This window comes from Microtus pennsylvanicus, chromosome 22 (genome assembly GCF_037038515.1).
Source record: "Microtus pennsylvanicus isolate mMicPen1 chromosome 22, mMicPen1.hap1, whole genome shotgun sequence".
Lineage (NCBI taxonomy): Eukaryota > Metazoa > Chordata > Mammalia > Rodentia > Cricetidae > Microtus > Microtus pennsylvanicus.
Genome location: NC_134600.1, coordinates 34,928,756 through 34,944,233, shown reverse-complemented (window position 1 = coordinate 34,944,233; position 15,478 = coordinate 34,928,756). Strand labels below are relative to the sequence as shown.

At 43.3% G+C, this 15,478-nt stretch overlaps 1 protein-coding gene across 3 annotated transcripts in view; it reads left to right on the top strand.

Moving 5' to 3' along the window:
- Reln (reelin) overlaps window positions 1-14,998 on the top strand; it is a 426,015-nt gene extending 411,017 nt beyond the window's left edge. Inside the window, exons 61-66 of one of the 3 annotated variants that reach the window (XM_075956444.1) lie at window positions 2,432-2,651; window positions 4,651-4,848; window positions 5,489-5,587; window positions 6,184-6,267; window positions 9,705-9,840; window positions 13,906-14,027. In XM_075956444.1, the coding sequence (XP_075812559.1) occupies window positions 2,432-2,651; window positions 4,651-4,848; window positions 5,489-5,587; window positions 6,184-6,267; window positions 9,705-9,834 (731 nt within the window). In that variant the 3' untranslated portion in view covers window positions 9,835-9,840; window positions 13,906-14,027. Of the gene's footprint in view, window positions 1-2,431; window positions 2,652-4,650; window positions 4,849-5,488; window positions 5,588-6,183; window positions 6,268-9,704; window positions 9,841-13,905 lie in introns of all 3 variants that reach the window. The other 2 variants (XM_075956442.1, XM_075956443.1) reach the window with 2 other exon arrangements.
- The last annotated feature ends 480 nt before the right edge of the window (window positions 14,999-15,478 follow it).

The following is a 15,478-nucleotide window of genomic DNA, read 5'->3' as shown; positions in this document are numbered from 1 at the left end:
AGTACACTAGGAAATGGATGGAAAAGTCAGGCTTAGCGGTGTGAGGCTGACAACCTTTGACCACTGAGTTACCATCTTTAGAATGAATTCTCATACAGACTTGAGATCTGCTCCTGTAAGCATTTTGAAATTCTTCTTAGCTGGTCTACAAAACACTGGCTCTCGTTACAATATTTACACATATGGTCCTCTTCCCCCACAAAGTTCCCCTTCTGCTTCCTGAAACCCAGTTTGAAAAGTAGACTGAGGAGTTGGGAGGAGAGCTCAGGCAGAAAAACGCTCGGTTTGCAAGCTCAAGTACCTGAGTTCAATCCCCAGAATTCATATAAAAATGGCAGCCATGGTGTTACACACTTGTATTGTAAGCTCTGGGGACAGAGACCAGCCATGATGTTACACACTTGTATTGTAAGCTCTGGGGACAGAAACAGAAGGTTCCTTGGGGCCGAGTTGGCTGCTAGTCTAGACTAATCGATGAGCCCCGTTCAAAGGAGGTGGATGACATTCCTGATGATGACATCTAAGGTTGTCTCCTGGCCACTGCATACATGCATACACGTGCATGCACACTCTTGCACCTGCATATACAAATATACTGAGAGTTGCCCCACATGCATGCATTAAATAAACGACTGAAATCAACTTGATAAATTCTGTACATAATGATTATGTTTGTAAGTCAGTGAGTCAGGATGCATCCTCTCAAGATGTCCCTGTCCCTCACATTAGTTTCCTGTCCCAGCTATACCCAACACTCAGTTCCCAGCCTTGTCCTGGTATCTCCTTAAATACTTCGTCAGTGTCTGTTAGACTCAACTTCCCGGAATCCATCTTCCATCCTCCCGCGGTTGTAGCTGGTGACCTGAGTTCTCTCTTCTCGGGTCACTGCGCCACCTAGAGGATGAAAAACCTCACCCGCGGTTGTAGCTGGTGACCTGAGTTCTCTCTTCTCGGGTCACTGCGCCACCTAGAGGATGAAAAACCTCATCAAACAACCAGAGTAATTTCTACCACTTGGCCTTCTAGAAGCTGAGTGTATTTGAGTTAGCGTGTCTCAGCTTCTCACATGGTAGGAAAACGCCTGCCGGTCCCGCTTTCCCCTCATCTAAAGGTTTCCAGTTCCAACCTCTGTCACTGAAGGCTTACTGTGTCTTCGTAGCTTAACAATTGCCGTTTAGCAGAGTTGAGAACTCTTTGAACTTCGCACTGTCTTGTGTTACCGTTTGCACAGACAGTCGCCACTCTCGAGCGCCCCTTAGAGTTTATGACGGCCCTGCAAGTTCCCTGTGCTCAAGATGACCGTTACTACCCAATAAATAAGGGAACTAAGACTCTAGAGGCTAAGGGATGTGTCAGAAGTCACAGAACCAGTAAAGACAGGCAGATCCTGGATCTTTCTGCCCAATCACCCAGTTCTCACAGCTGATTTATCTAAAGAAGATGAGATCACACAACTTCCCCAAGAATATGATGTTAGGAGATATATATATTTGAATTCCACAGTGGCATCCATTTAAATTTCTTGGTCGATGCTGTTCCTTCGCCTCCAGATGAAATAGATGTGATTAATGTAGGCGCCGGCACAGGTCTCGTGTTGAAAATTCCTTCCCCACCTCCTTCCTCCCCCGTTATCACTGCTGCTGAGGCCAGCTGAGTCTGCCTGGGTATTAGCCGAAGAATTTTAACTTTGGGCAAATTAATGAATCCCACATCTCATGAGAAGGCCCAGCTGTCTGGAGTTTTCCCGCTTCCCTGATCCAACAGAAGCAGAGCCTTTTGGTTTTGAACTACTGCGGGTGTGTAGAACACGTGTGCAGTTGAAATCAAGGAGACATATATAAGCGTGCACACATTCCCTCATTTAATGTCTCATACACCAGTGTCTCACCCTCGTGGCTTCTGAGGGACGTTTCCAGTTTGCTTAGTGTTCATTTATTTATCCCAACTTCATTGCTAAACTCTGTGCTAGGTTTAGAATCCAGTAAGGAACTAAGACATAGACTCTGCTCTGAGGATCCATCGAGGAGAAAGGAGGATGAGAACCAGAACACAGTGTATCTAGTTTCTAGAAAATCGTGCTGGGGAAAAAAGAAATTAGGTTGGCCTCCTATGCCAGGGTGTAAGCTCCCTGCTGAGACCCAGCACTGGTAAACACACCAGCCTGGCCAGACGCTGTAGCGTGTAGAGAACAGATTAAGTGCATTCACGTGCACGTTTTAATGAGCGCTGACTCAAAACTACTGGGACTTTTTTCAGCATAAGTCAACAGTCACCTAAATACATGAGAAATGGTTGCTCCTGGGTCTGATGCACTTTGGTACTTCACTGTTCTTGCAGTATGTGAGGCTATATCTGAAATTGAATATTGTTGCGCTCTTGGAGGACTATGTTTATTCCAGCTGGTGCCAATCCCTGTGATCCTTTTCCCCAGGGGATGATTGCTCTGTCTTCAGTCACGAGCTTCCAAGTTACATTAAAGATAATTTTGAATCAGCAAGAGTCACTGAAGCCAACTGGGAAACCATCCAGGGTGGCACCATCGGAAGTGGCTGTGGACAGCTGGCACCCTATGCCCACGGAGACTCACTCTACTTCAATGGCTGTCAGATAAGACAAGCTGCTACCAAGCCACTGGATCTCACTCGAGCAAGGTGAGCAAACCCTTGTGCCATGTTCAAGACACAGAAGTGATCACAAGCCGGACCTGATCATGAATTTCATGCAACAATGTCCACTAATCCAAGGAGCCTTAATATCAAAGGACCATTGTGTGTGCTAACAGCTCAGAATGATGGCTGTGTAAATTTATCTTAGGAAGTCTTTGTTATTTCTTCCCACATGAACGAGTCAAGTGGTGATACCGTAGTAGAAATAGCTAAATGTAACAGAAAGAATGGACAATGAGAATCTACATAGATAAGTTAATGTTAGCCATATCCAATTCATAAATATAACATGAAAATTTATTTATATATATATATACAATTGTATACCTATGTTTAGCATCTGTAAGGTCAGTAAATAGAAATGAAGGATGATGAGATCTTTAATTATTCACATGTATAGGAGATGGCTATTCGTAATTCAGAGCAGAATGAGCAGAAACTGCATGAATTACAGAAGTGAGGTAGGGAGACCCTGAGTTCTTCACTACTCCTTAGCAGCCATTTTGCCGAAGCCTAATAATGGGTAAAGATTCCGAAGAACTGGACTAGAGTTCCTGCTAAGCAGTGGCAAGTGTCCAGGAGCCACGCAGGGAACCTCATGGGGATATGCTTCTGTGTTTAAAAATCCATGTCTTTAGGGCTGAGGAGTTGGCTCAATGAGTACCATGCAAACATGAGGATCTAAGTTTAGACCCCCAGACTGACACAAAGCCAAGTGTAGGCGTACAGCTATCATCCTAGCCCTGGAGAGGCAGGGAAAGGATGCCTGGTCCTTGCTAGATAGCCAGGATAACTGAATCAGTAAGCCCCAGGTTCAAGGAGAGACCCTGCCTCAAAACTCTAGAAGACAGCTGACATCGACCTCCGGAATCCACACACATGCGTGCACATGCACACCCCATACAGATACATACCAACCCACACACCACACAGTCATGTTCATACATGCACACACAGAAAACTGTGTCCTCCAAGGAGAAGGATGTCTGGGGAACGACACCTAGGAGAGAAGAGAAGTGAGCCTGAGCCTGTAGGCTCTACTTCAGCTTTTCCTCATCTGGCCTCTCCTAAAATAGACATGATCACTTATCCTTGTCCAGATGCTGTCCAGATTGGAGCGATTCGTAAAAAGCAAACAGCACACAGACTGGGGCTGTGTTCCCTGTCCTCAGCTGCCCAGCCTATGTGACTGTTTAGGGAACAGAAGGTTGGGGGGGTGTATACTAAACTGGTTTCCAGCATCCTGCAAAGAGGGACACATCTTTGAAAGTCAGAACTGTTTATTCATATTTTGATTACACAGTCAGCCCTTAGTAAACATGGCAGATTGATTCCAGAATCCCCAGGGATGCTCAAATCCCTCTTCAATGCAGTACTCACACTTAGTCCACACTAAAGCTCCTGTGTGAGTCCCATCTCTGCGTGATTTACGGTGTTCAAATACAATGTATAAACATACAAATACAATGTATAAACATACAAATACAATGTATAAACATATAAATACAATGTATAAACATAAACACAATGTATAAACATATAAACACAAGGTATAAATATATAAACAAAAGGTATAAATATGTAAATACAATGTATAAACATATTAACACAATGTATAAACATATAAACACAATGTATAAACATATAAACACAAGGTATAAACATAAATACAATGTATAAACATATAAACACAATGTATAAATATATAAATACAATGTATAAACCTTGCAGATGGATGATACACTGTCTTGCTTGAGGGATAATAAAGGAGATAAAGGCTGTACACTTTCAGGACAGGTTTTTTTTTTCTGAATATCTTCTGTGTGCGACTGGTTGAATCTCCAGACATGGAGCCCACAAAACCCAACTGTGTTATGAACTCAGGAATTACGAACTTTAGGAAGAACAAAGGTTGAGATCTTCTTCCTCCTTTAATGTTTCCAACTTTCATCTGAAACTGATTCCCCTTAACTTTTTTCTTCAGCAAAATTATGTTTGTCTTACAAATTGGGAGCACGTCCCAGACAGACAGTTGCAACAGTGACCTCAGCGGCCCCCACGCGGTGGACAAGGCTGTGCTGCTGCAGTACAGCGTCAACAATGGCATCACCTGGCATGTCATCGCTCAACACCAGCCAAAGGACTTTATGCAGGCTCAGCGGGTGTCTTACAACGTCCCTCTGTAAGTGGCCCTAAGGGGAGTGCATGATCTCCTGCCCATTCCTGGGAATCCTTGAGTTTGACGTGGAATTTGGGTGGTTATTGGGCCCATGCCATGAGCCTAGGCAGTGGCAGAGCCAGGATAGCCCAGACCACCAGCATTGTGTTGCTGTTTACCAGAGGTCCAGAGGCAAATAGTCAATCAAGATAGGAGGACAAGAGGGAATGGATGAAGAGCTAAGTGCAAAGACACTGTGCATATTTCTCTAGTCCTTTGGAAAGCAGCAACCTTGAGCCTCTATTTAGAGTGACCATTTGGAAATCTGGGGAATATGCAACCATATCAACTTTGCTTAGCCTTGTTCACCAAACCGTTAGCACAGAACCTGTCCCAGAGAGCATTTCATGTTCGTGGATAAACAGGTTACTTGCTGGATACTGTTAGGACAAAGGGAAGGAGGGAGAAAGAGACCATGAGCCTTAAGCTGCCAATAAAATTCCATACTGCTTGGAAGAGTACTAGGCACTAAGCAAATCTGGATTCTGCGTACATCACGGTCTTGACTTAGATTAGCCCACCAGATTGTCTGAGATCTTCAGCTCACCTACTGGAAGAAAGGTCTTAAATATTCAGCTGCTTTGTCATTCTGTCTATGACGCAGGGAGGCACGGATGAAAGGAGTGTTGCTGCGCTGGTGGCAGCCGCGTCACAATGGAACAGGTCATGATCAGTGGGCTTTGGACCATGTGGAGGTCGTCCTGTGAGTACCTGCTGCTTAGCACCCTGTGTCCATTCAGAAAGGTCTGACGTTCCTTTGACCTGGCATGCTCCTTGGTTCAGGAAGAAGTAGACCTAATGAGAAGGCCCCCACAGTCCACTTGTGGCTAACATTCTTCAGCAGCTTCAGGCTAGTTCAAGTCAACAGTGAAGTATAACAAAACCCCAAACGTAGCTTCACAGGCTTTAGAAAGCTTCGATAAGTAAAATGTTTGTTTAAGGACTGGCGGGATTGATCAGACTCAACAAAACAGAAGTCTCTGGGTAAATGGGAAGTGATGTCTTATGCTTGATCTGGGTTGCCTTACAAAATAGAATGACCTTCTGAAAGAATGATCTCTGCTGGTCTGTAGACAGAGTGTTCATAGCGAATGAGCCCATGATGAAGACCTATATCAGCCCCAGAGGCGTTCTGCATTTGAGGACTTGGTTGAACTACAACAGACAGCCCCACCCCCCAAGAGTTAAGGGTGTCCTCCCCCTTGTCTGTCCCCTGTAGAGTAGCTATCACTACTCTCCTCTGGCTGGGTTGGCTGTTCCCTTGCAACGAGATGACTTGCTTTTTCTCTGACAATCTAGTTCCTGTAAAACGGGGATGCCTATGTCTCGACGAGTTCGAACTGGTGGCTCCAAGTTGTTGGCAAGGAGAGGCGAATCTTCTCGGTAGATAGGTTCAAACGTTCATTCTGTTTGCCAGATCCAAAATGAAATCAGCCGTGTGGTGGCTGATTTCAGTCATTTCGAAAGCAAATTTCAGTCATGAATTGGTAGGAAACCTACCAGATTTGTTTTCTTTCTGTCATAGCCATGAGCTGAATTCTCCAGTCTTGAGCTAGCCCTTGTCTTAGCTGTCACCGAGGCACCTGCTTGCATGGCATCCATATCAATCCCGATTCCAAGAGCAACCCCGGTCCCCCACACAAGCTCCCACCGTGTGCGCTGCTGCTTCTGGACCACTTGCTGGGCTCTGCCTCCACGAGACGAAAACCTAAGTTGATAGGAACAGTCAGACCCTTAGATCTAAACATGAGGCTGATATTTCCTGTGGCTATTGATTTCCTCCAACTGCATTATTTCCAGTAGAATCACTTGGGCTCCTAAAGACTGTAAACAATCACATATATGTACACAGTGAGGAGAAGGAGAAATAGGACCAATTCGACCAGAATCCAGTCCTAGAGCCAGCACGCCCTGAACTCTCTCCTGAGAGCAAAGAGATCCATTTGAGGGATGCTCAGAATCTCTGGGGAGTCTGGCCTTCCTCTGCTGCACTAAAAACTGAGCATCAACTTTTTAAAGCACCTCGGGGCTTCTTGTGAACTGACTTAGAGTCAGCAGCCACATCTCTTTCAAGCCTTCTGCCCAGACGACCTGCGTAAACAGGGCTTAGAGCACTAACTACGCATTACCAGCTTCCCCCCGGAAACGTTAGAACTTTCCCATTCTCAGCAGAAAGCAGAAGCCAATTCTGTCCTTGATGGGTGCAGGGATCCTCAGAATATCTGCATTTGAATAGATACTTTCCACTCCCGCCTAGAGAAGCCACTGCCAACACCCAGAATGCATGGGGTCTTGGCGCGGTGTAATACCCTCATAACCAGAAAACAAAACTCAGCTCCCTCAGAGACTCTCAGAGTTCCATCGGGTAGCCTTCCCCCTGCTTCTTCTTCCCCCAAGAGAACCTTCTAGAATACCTGGTGTTGGTATTAATTTTTGTAAGCAACCGCCAGCATCATGATACTGGCATAAGACTGAAATTCTTATTACATTCTGGAACTGTAATCTGTATTATAAGACTTCGTTGTTGTTCAGTCCCAGAGTTTTAAGATTTTTTTTTAAAGATTTAACACATGCCAGCCACAATGCGTCATGGTCTCGGAGCTTCAGGACCCAAAGCCCTCAGAACAAGGAAGGCACCAGCACGTGGTGTTGCTTAGCCTGTTAATTCCAGGTCATCAGTGACTCAGAAATGATAGGTTTACACTTAGACCATATGATAACAGTACCTATAATTCTAGAAACAAATGATTTATCTTTAGTGACATCTCAAAATGTGATAAAATTATAGAAGTACTGCATTTCCCTTGTTTTAGAAAAAGTATGTACTTCGCAGAGCTCAATTTAATAAATGATTCTTAACAGATATATTCCTAAAGAATTCTGCTTTAGAACTATATATATTTGATATTTTTGCTCTGTTCTCAAGATATGATTTTATGCCATTATAACGTTTCAAAGTATTTCCTTTATGTAAGAATCACAAAAGTTTTAAGACAGTCATTAATATGTACTTGGTAGCTTTACAATACAATTTATCATTTGATGAGTGTATGATAGAAGGCTCCAGATAACTCAGGAAAATAAACCATAACAACCCTGTTGTCCTTCAGTTCTGCAAGACACAGAGTCTAGCAGAGGGTCACGTTGTTCATAAATGCTACAAAATTTACTATGAAAGTATGTGTATTTAAGAAGTAGGGTAGAATGTGTCCAGAAAACCTTCTGACGAAATGCTTTTTCTTACTTGGCTACACTTCCCTAGAAGAGCCTTTAGCTGTATGAGCTAATAATGCTTCTCACCTCTCCCACGTGGAGAAGGAAGAGTAACGAGGGCACCCACATGCGGGGACAACCTAGTTAACATGCAGACAGAGCTGTTAATATGTTCTTGCAACATACATGTCAGTTATATAACTTCTAGAATGTATTCTCTTTTGCAAGTGGTGATCGCATTAATCTAGCTTTAATGTCATAGTTTAGCTTGCGTATATACGTACCAAGGACACATGCTAAAAACGTCTAGAAAGAAAAGCTCTGGCCGTGCATGGTATCTTACACTAATGTCCACACTGCCCATATTTACCGAGGACATGTGAGCCTGATGAGAACAAATTCAACGCCTTTGAAAAACGTTTCAAGGTATATAGGAGCATTTCCTAAATGAATGTGACACATAAAACATTCTTAGCGTAACGGATTAACTGTAGAAGACCATATGTGGAAAGATCTGAGGGTCATGAACATAAAGAGCGGCTGAGACAGACCCCGCCCTCTCAGCGTTCATCAGGCAAGGCCTTGTGCGTACGTGAGAGGGTAGCCCTCCCTCTCGCTTGCCAGTGAGCCCTGCACACTGACGGTTAGCTCCTGCTGATCTGTCTGCCCTGAACCAGCAGGTTCTTTCCAGCCTCACTAGTTGACAGAGAGACCTCATTCCGTAAAGCCCAAATGATACAGAATAACCTAATCACCGCCGGTCAGGTGAAACTCACTTGCTAGTGCAGGATATCTGCTTCTCAGTGAATGTTTATGAAGACACTTGGGCAGATCCCTCACAAGATCCATGCTAGGAGGGCGCTTCTTAGGGTAAAGGGGAGTTGCCTCAACCCCTCTCGTTGGGCACTCGCGCGTCTATCCTAAGAATCTCCCTCGCCCAATATACATTCCATCCACACATCACATTTCCTGTGTGCGTGTCTCAGTCACAACCTGTCATGTGTATAGCGAACTGGGCCCATTTCTTGCATGTGTCCCTTGAAAGCAAATCACCCAGGAAAAAAAGTTAGCCTTTATGAATTGATTTAATAACAAGCAAATTGTTGCCACATTTGTTGAAAATTGAAAACGAATATGCTGCTAACTTTGGCTCTAAACACATTTGTCAGATTTTAATATAAGTTCCATCATGACCATCCCCTCCTGCTATTCATCATCAGGATACTGTCACATTTTTGGCACAAATGATTTATGAAGATGAGCGTATTACATTTGTCGCAAAGCATATTTTCCTTTATTAAATTGGACTGTGTTATCTGATGTAGAAGACATCTCCATTAAAGCCCATTCCTTCTCTCTTCGGCTGTTAACAGTACCTACAATGTAATTAATTGAAAACTCAGATAAAATGTGCAGTAGATATTAAATGATTAATATTTCTCCTTTATATGTAACATTTATGCCAAATGTAGTGTTATAGCTACGTGTACCTTGACATATGGTTATGAGCAAATTTTGCATGTTTCATTACATCAAAAAGTTAAGCATAACTCTATAGCAGGTATTGAAGGATAAGAAATAACATGTTCAATTTTTATTTTCAAAAGAGATGAAAAATCCCATATTGCACCTAAACCTGATCAGGCTTTTATGACTAATCACAGTGCTGCATGCGTTGAGAGGCATTTTTTAACTTGTATTATATTTCATTATTTGCTGTCACTGGTTTCCTACTAGAGTAAGGTAAGTCATCCTCACTACATCCTGAGAACTTTTTACTGTTCACTCTCGGTTTTACCAAAGCTAGCTGAGAATTTCTGTAGAAGACCTTTTACAGGTGAAAATTTTTGAGAAAGGCAGTTATATTGATATTGGGATACATTGAATGGAATGTTCAACATGCACATAAATTCAGCCAGATTAAGAGGAGTCTAGGATAATGTAATATCGAATATAGAGGCATAGGCTGGGGTATGGGAATCACCATTCTCTCATTGGGCAAGTGTGCCTGGCTCTGTCTTAGACAGCCTGGAAGAGCTCACAGTTAGTAAACTCCTTAGGAGAAATGGGATTAGGAATATACGCAAAAGATCTCTAGTCTATAGTGAACGACTTTCAAAAGATCTATCAGCCAGGGGATTTGCATGAAGGTGCCTTGACTTACCAATTTAAGGTTAATAATTGGCAGTGTGGGGTAGCTTTACTCTTAACACCTGTGAGTTCTGGGTCATGACCATCGGTAGGATGGACCACCTTCTACTTGTCCAGACTGGGAGTAAAATGGTGCTAAGTACTAGACATGTGCACACAGTGTCCAGGTTTTCCATCTCATCCTGACCGTTTCCCGAGTGGTCAAATATCACCCTCATTCCACTAAGCAGGAGAGAAATCTGAACCCTTCATTTGTGCGTCCACGTATTTGGCATGGAACTTTCTGAAAGTACATGCCATCGGGTGCACAACTTCCTCTGTGCCCAGGGTTAGTTTGAAGAGCAGCACCCATCCTAAACTCACCCGAGTTTCTCTGGAAGATACAAGTATAGTCACTGAATCCTTATTTCTGCCTTCAGATAAGTTGCCATTTGTGTATAATACAATGAAAATAAGAAATTACTGATTGATAAGATGCCTAAATCTCTACAAGCTCAGACTCTTCTAATCTTCCCGTCTTGCCATGTCTTTTAGAATTCATCTTTCCAAATCAGATTTAATTGTTTTCATGATAATAAATGAAAACTGTTATAACTAGTAAGAAGAACTGACTCAAAAGAGTGCGGATCACAAATGCCTCCAAGATCGCGCAGTGACAGTATTTTCTATGCAGAACCAGGGAGGCGTTTTCTAATTCCACATGCTATCTAAGTCTTCGAAATCCCAGAAATAGTGGAAATCACAGTCGGCACTTATAGAAAAACTCAGAGAAAAAAAACGCTCCCTTCTTCCAATGGCGCACGTGAAGAATGATTTAAAGACGTCGTTATATCGACAGTCAGAACAGATTGTTTTGTCCAGTGCTAGGTTGTACCTTGGGATGAGTGTCGCTGCTCGAATTGAACGTATAACTAAAAACTACTTTCCCCTGTAGTTGCAATGAAAAAAATGAATCTCATGAGCTCAGTTGCACCTACTATGACATTATCTAAATCATGCATCTACGGGTACTGAAAGCAAAATAAGTTCCCCTCAGAATGACCAATAACGGATTTTTAAATGTGTTTAAAATTCCTGTAATTAAAACTGCTCTAACACAGTCTTGTAGTTGGAGATTTTAGAAGACAGAGAGAGTAGCAGCTTAACATTCACTGAGGGTTACTAAATGGACCTAGAGACAGACGACACTCGGTTATTACCATTCCCTGTGGTTCATGAACAGGCTTATGAGCTGGAAAAATCCACCTCATTAGACCACAATACAAATGACTCATAAGCAGATCACTAGTTAGCTCCAAGCTTTGAAAGTGTAGCTGCTTAGATTCAATTATAAACATGCCAGACACCTGAAGCAGTCACTCTTCCGTGCACGTGTGAAGCTTCATGGGAATCCACAGATAAAGCGACGTAAACCGACTCAGTATGCCCAGTGAATTAGGATATTCCCAAATTAGTTGTAAGCCTCTTTAAAGACCTTCAGCCTGCTAATATTTTTCTTACACAAAAAGATGGAAGTTTTAAAGCAGTTCTATAATAAAATAGCTTCACGTAGAATTTTCTTTGATGCTAGTAACAACTTCGTTTAAAGTTAAGTATGTCTTTATTCTCATATATACAGGATCACTGCCACCTCAATCTAAGTTATAACGCAATAACTAGGTATCTTGCTTGTTTGGGTTTTTGTGTAAAATATTTAACCATCTTAAATTTTCTTTGAATACTTTGCCTTTGAACGTGTTTTGACAGAATAATTTCATTGCTTTAACTCTGCAATTATTCCTTATAGTTAAAGAGTAATGGTTTACAGCAGGAATCCAATCAGTAAGTCAACAAAGGTTCGATAGCATGCCTTGACCACCTACGGGTCAAGCAGGAGGCGCAGTGCTGCGGTTGGGGGTGGAGAGAGCTGGACAGCAGGCCCCAGATTATCAGGAGCTTACGTGTGGGGAGCCAAGACAGTAGTCCAAATTCCACCCAGCAGGAATGGGCGTTGTGGGAGTTCAAAACAGAAAAACCAGAGTCACTGCTGAGGGGGCGCTGTCAGCAGGAAAGCGGATACGGTGGAGAGGGCGTGCTAAGTGGCTGGTGGAGCCCAGAGCAGCTTGCACAGAGCAGTCGGCCTAGGGGCGGATCCAAAGAAACAATCTGAAAGCAGGATTGATCATGGAGAGGACGTGAGATTTGTGGCTTTGTAGCATAGGATGTTGTTATGAGGTGTAGGAGCTCTGGATAGATTGTTACTCTGCTAACAAAGCTGACCTCTGAAGGAAAGGGTCCCAGGGGTGGTGTGTGAATTTACTGTGTGTGTGCATCAGGCCTAGTACTCATGCGTACAGTCTGACAGTTCTCTTAGGTGTAAGTTGTACGCTCCATAGATTGGAGAATAGAGACACGGAGGTTGGTTTAGGGGCCATTGTGATACTGCAGAGGACTCAAGGTGACCTCAGATGCTGGCAGGAAGGCAGCAAGGGCCAGACCCAAGATGTGGGTTTAAAGCTTCCTAAATTTTTATAGCTAAGTACAGTGCCTAGAATATATTGTTCAAAAAACTTATTTTACTCCTTGGTAGTAATTGATTATTGGTAAAATTCTCCTTTACCTCTACCCTAATCCAAGTTCCTTTTTTATTGCCCTTGATGGTAGCCACAACACTGACATCATCTCTGCCTGCATTCGAGAATCTCAGTACAGTGAGAACATATTGATAGGTTTGCCCTCAAACCACGTACTAATGCCACGTATAAACATATTGCCCTTCGGGTCAATGTATGAAAACACGATCCTCACAGCAGTGAGGATAGGTGAGAGTTGGGGTGCAGGCCTCTAACCCCAACCCCCTGGGGGCTGAGGCCCAAGAAACCTAAGTTTGAGGCCAACCTGGGCAGCATAGCAAAACCCTGCCTGAAAAATGGAAAATACCAGACCAAAACATCAGCGACTGTCGCAGAAACTACTGTTTAATTCCCGAGGCGTCCTGATATCCGTTTTCAGCATACGTATCAGCTTCACGTATGGAACGTGTAGGAATGTGTGTGCGTATATGGAAGACTATAAATGCACACATGCAGGGTTATACATTCAGTTACACTTCCCTAGCACCTGTATGAACCTTTTCAGCGATGTGCCTCTTTCACCAAGACATGATTATTGATGATTATTGAATATAACCCCAGTTGCTTATTGAAAGACAGTGGAGCCCAGCATCACTTCTGTGTGAGGGACCAAACAAGGAAAGGCTAGCTCATTCTGCTAACAAATCTTTTGGTTTTTTTTTTTTATTTTAGCCTTTTAAGCTTGAAATGGAAATGTTGACTAAAGTAACCCAATCACTTTTGCTAACTGCTAAAGATGTACGTAACTAGGGTAATGGGTATAGTGCACACATCCTCGGGATGGAGTTCATCGGGGAGATGATGTTTTCAGGATCTGTAAAGAAAGGGCCTTCAGGGCCAAAGGCAGGGAGCCAGGGACCAGCCTTTAATTATTCTGCCCCTAGGTGCTGAAGTCAGCATGACTTCTGAACTCTGAAAATTTTCAAAAAAAAATAAATATCAGGCTACCTTGGGACCTTAGAATAGATCCCACATTCGATGACGGAACTTACATGCTCTTTCTCCTTTCCCTCCCCGCCTGCTCCCTTCCCGTGATTTTTAACAGCACTCGAAAACAAAATTACATGATGAATTTTTCACGGCAGCATGGTCTCAGGCACTTCTACAGCAGAAGAAGAAGGTCGCTTAGGCCACACCCATGAAGAATCCAAGTTGATTCCCCTTCCGACGTGTGTGATGTGTCACTTCCTGTTCTTTTTGAAACCCCTCTCACTGCTTCGCATATCGGGAGAGGTCTACGAAGGACCTGTCTAACCGAGAGCCCTTCCGGACCGAGTGCACACCACTGTCCTACACTGTGAACTAACGGCGAGTCGCCTCTCTGTGTACAATGTTTCACGTCGGTGCGTCGGCGGGAATTGTGACCTCTTGTAATTTGTGGTGTCAGTATTAAGAATAAGAAATAGTTTAACAGGAAAAGAAGTTTAAGCACAAAGTTTTAAAGATTTTACTTTTAAAATGGCGTTTTAGCACAGTACTGAGCATTCCCTGGTCACCAAGCTATTTAAGTAGACTGTATTTCAGCTTTGTGTCTCGTTTCGTATGATTAAGTTATCTTTGTCCGTCCTCCGTATTCTCCTCCGCAGTGTAACGCGTTAAAACCATATCTACTTGCTATGTTGCAATGATTTGCTGCTGGACTGTGATCTCCTTGTATTCTGCAGGAAGTTAATTCAAATACCTATTCAAGATGATAGCTGTAAAGACACTGTTATCTCCTTTAATGTGCTCTTTAACATGTTTGCTGATTTAGCATCATTTTGTGGATAGTGAGAATGTTGGACCTTCAAATATTTTCTACTTAAAGATTGTGGATGAGCACCCTGTGTCCCTCCCACCACGAAGCTCCGGTCACCTTGTCTAAAACCGTTTTCTCAAGTGTTTTGTGGCTATCTACTAACAATGAGTGCCATTTTGTGTCTGTGATGACAAAGTGATTTGTAACACGGTGGATGTTCTTCTCATTGTGTTCTCTTCATGGGTTGTTTTCCTGTGGCTCATAGTCATACCTTCTGGTGGAGTTGAGCCACGCCAGCACCCTGTAGCCCCAGACTAGCTGTGAGGCAGAAGGCTGCGCTCCAGGGTGGACCATGCTAAAAGCCCGTGCTTAAATAAAAATCATGTCCGAACCATCTGAAGCTCACTTGTATTCAATTGGTTTTTATTGTGTGTGTGTCTGTATGTGTGTGTGTGCGCGCGCGCGCACGCACGCAGAGGTCAGGGGACAGTTTAAGGTGTTGCTCCCCTACTTTCTTTTTTCTTTTTTTTTTAAATATTTATTTATTTATTATGTATACAATATTCTGTCTGTGTGCATGTCTGCAGGCCAGAAGAGGGCACCAGACCTCATTACAGATGGTTGTGAGCCACCATGTGGTTGTTGGGAATTGAACTCAGGACCTTTAGAAGAGCAGGCAATGCTCTTAACCTCTGAGCCATCTCTCCAGCCCCCCCCCCCCACTTTCACCTTGTTTAAGCCAGGGTCTCTCACTGCTCATGGCTACACAAGACAGTCTAGCTGGCCCGTGAGCTTCTGAGGATTGTCCTGTCTCCATCTTCTACATTACCATAGACACAAAGGGATTACAGAGGTCTCTGGCTAGACAGAGAACTCTCAC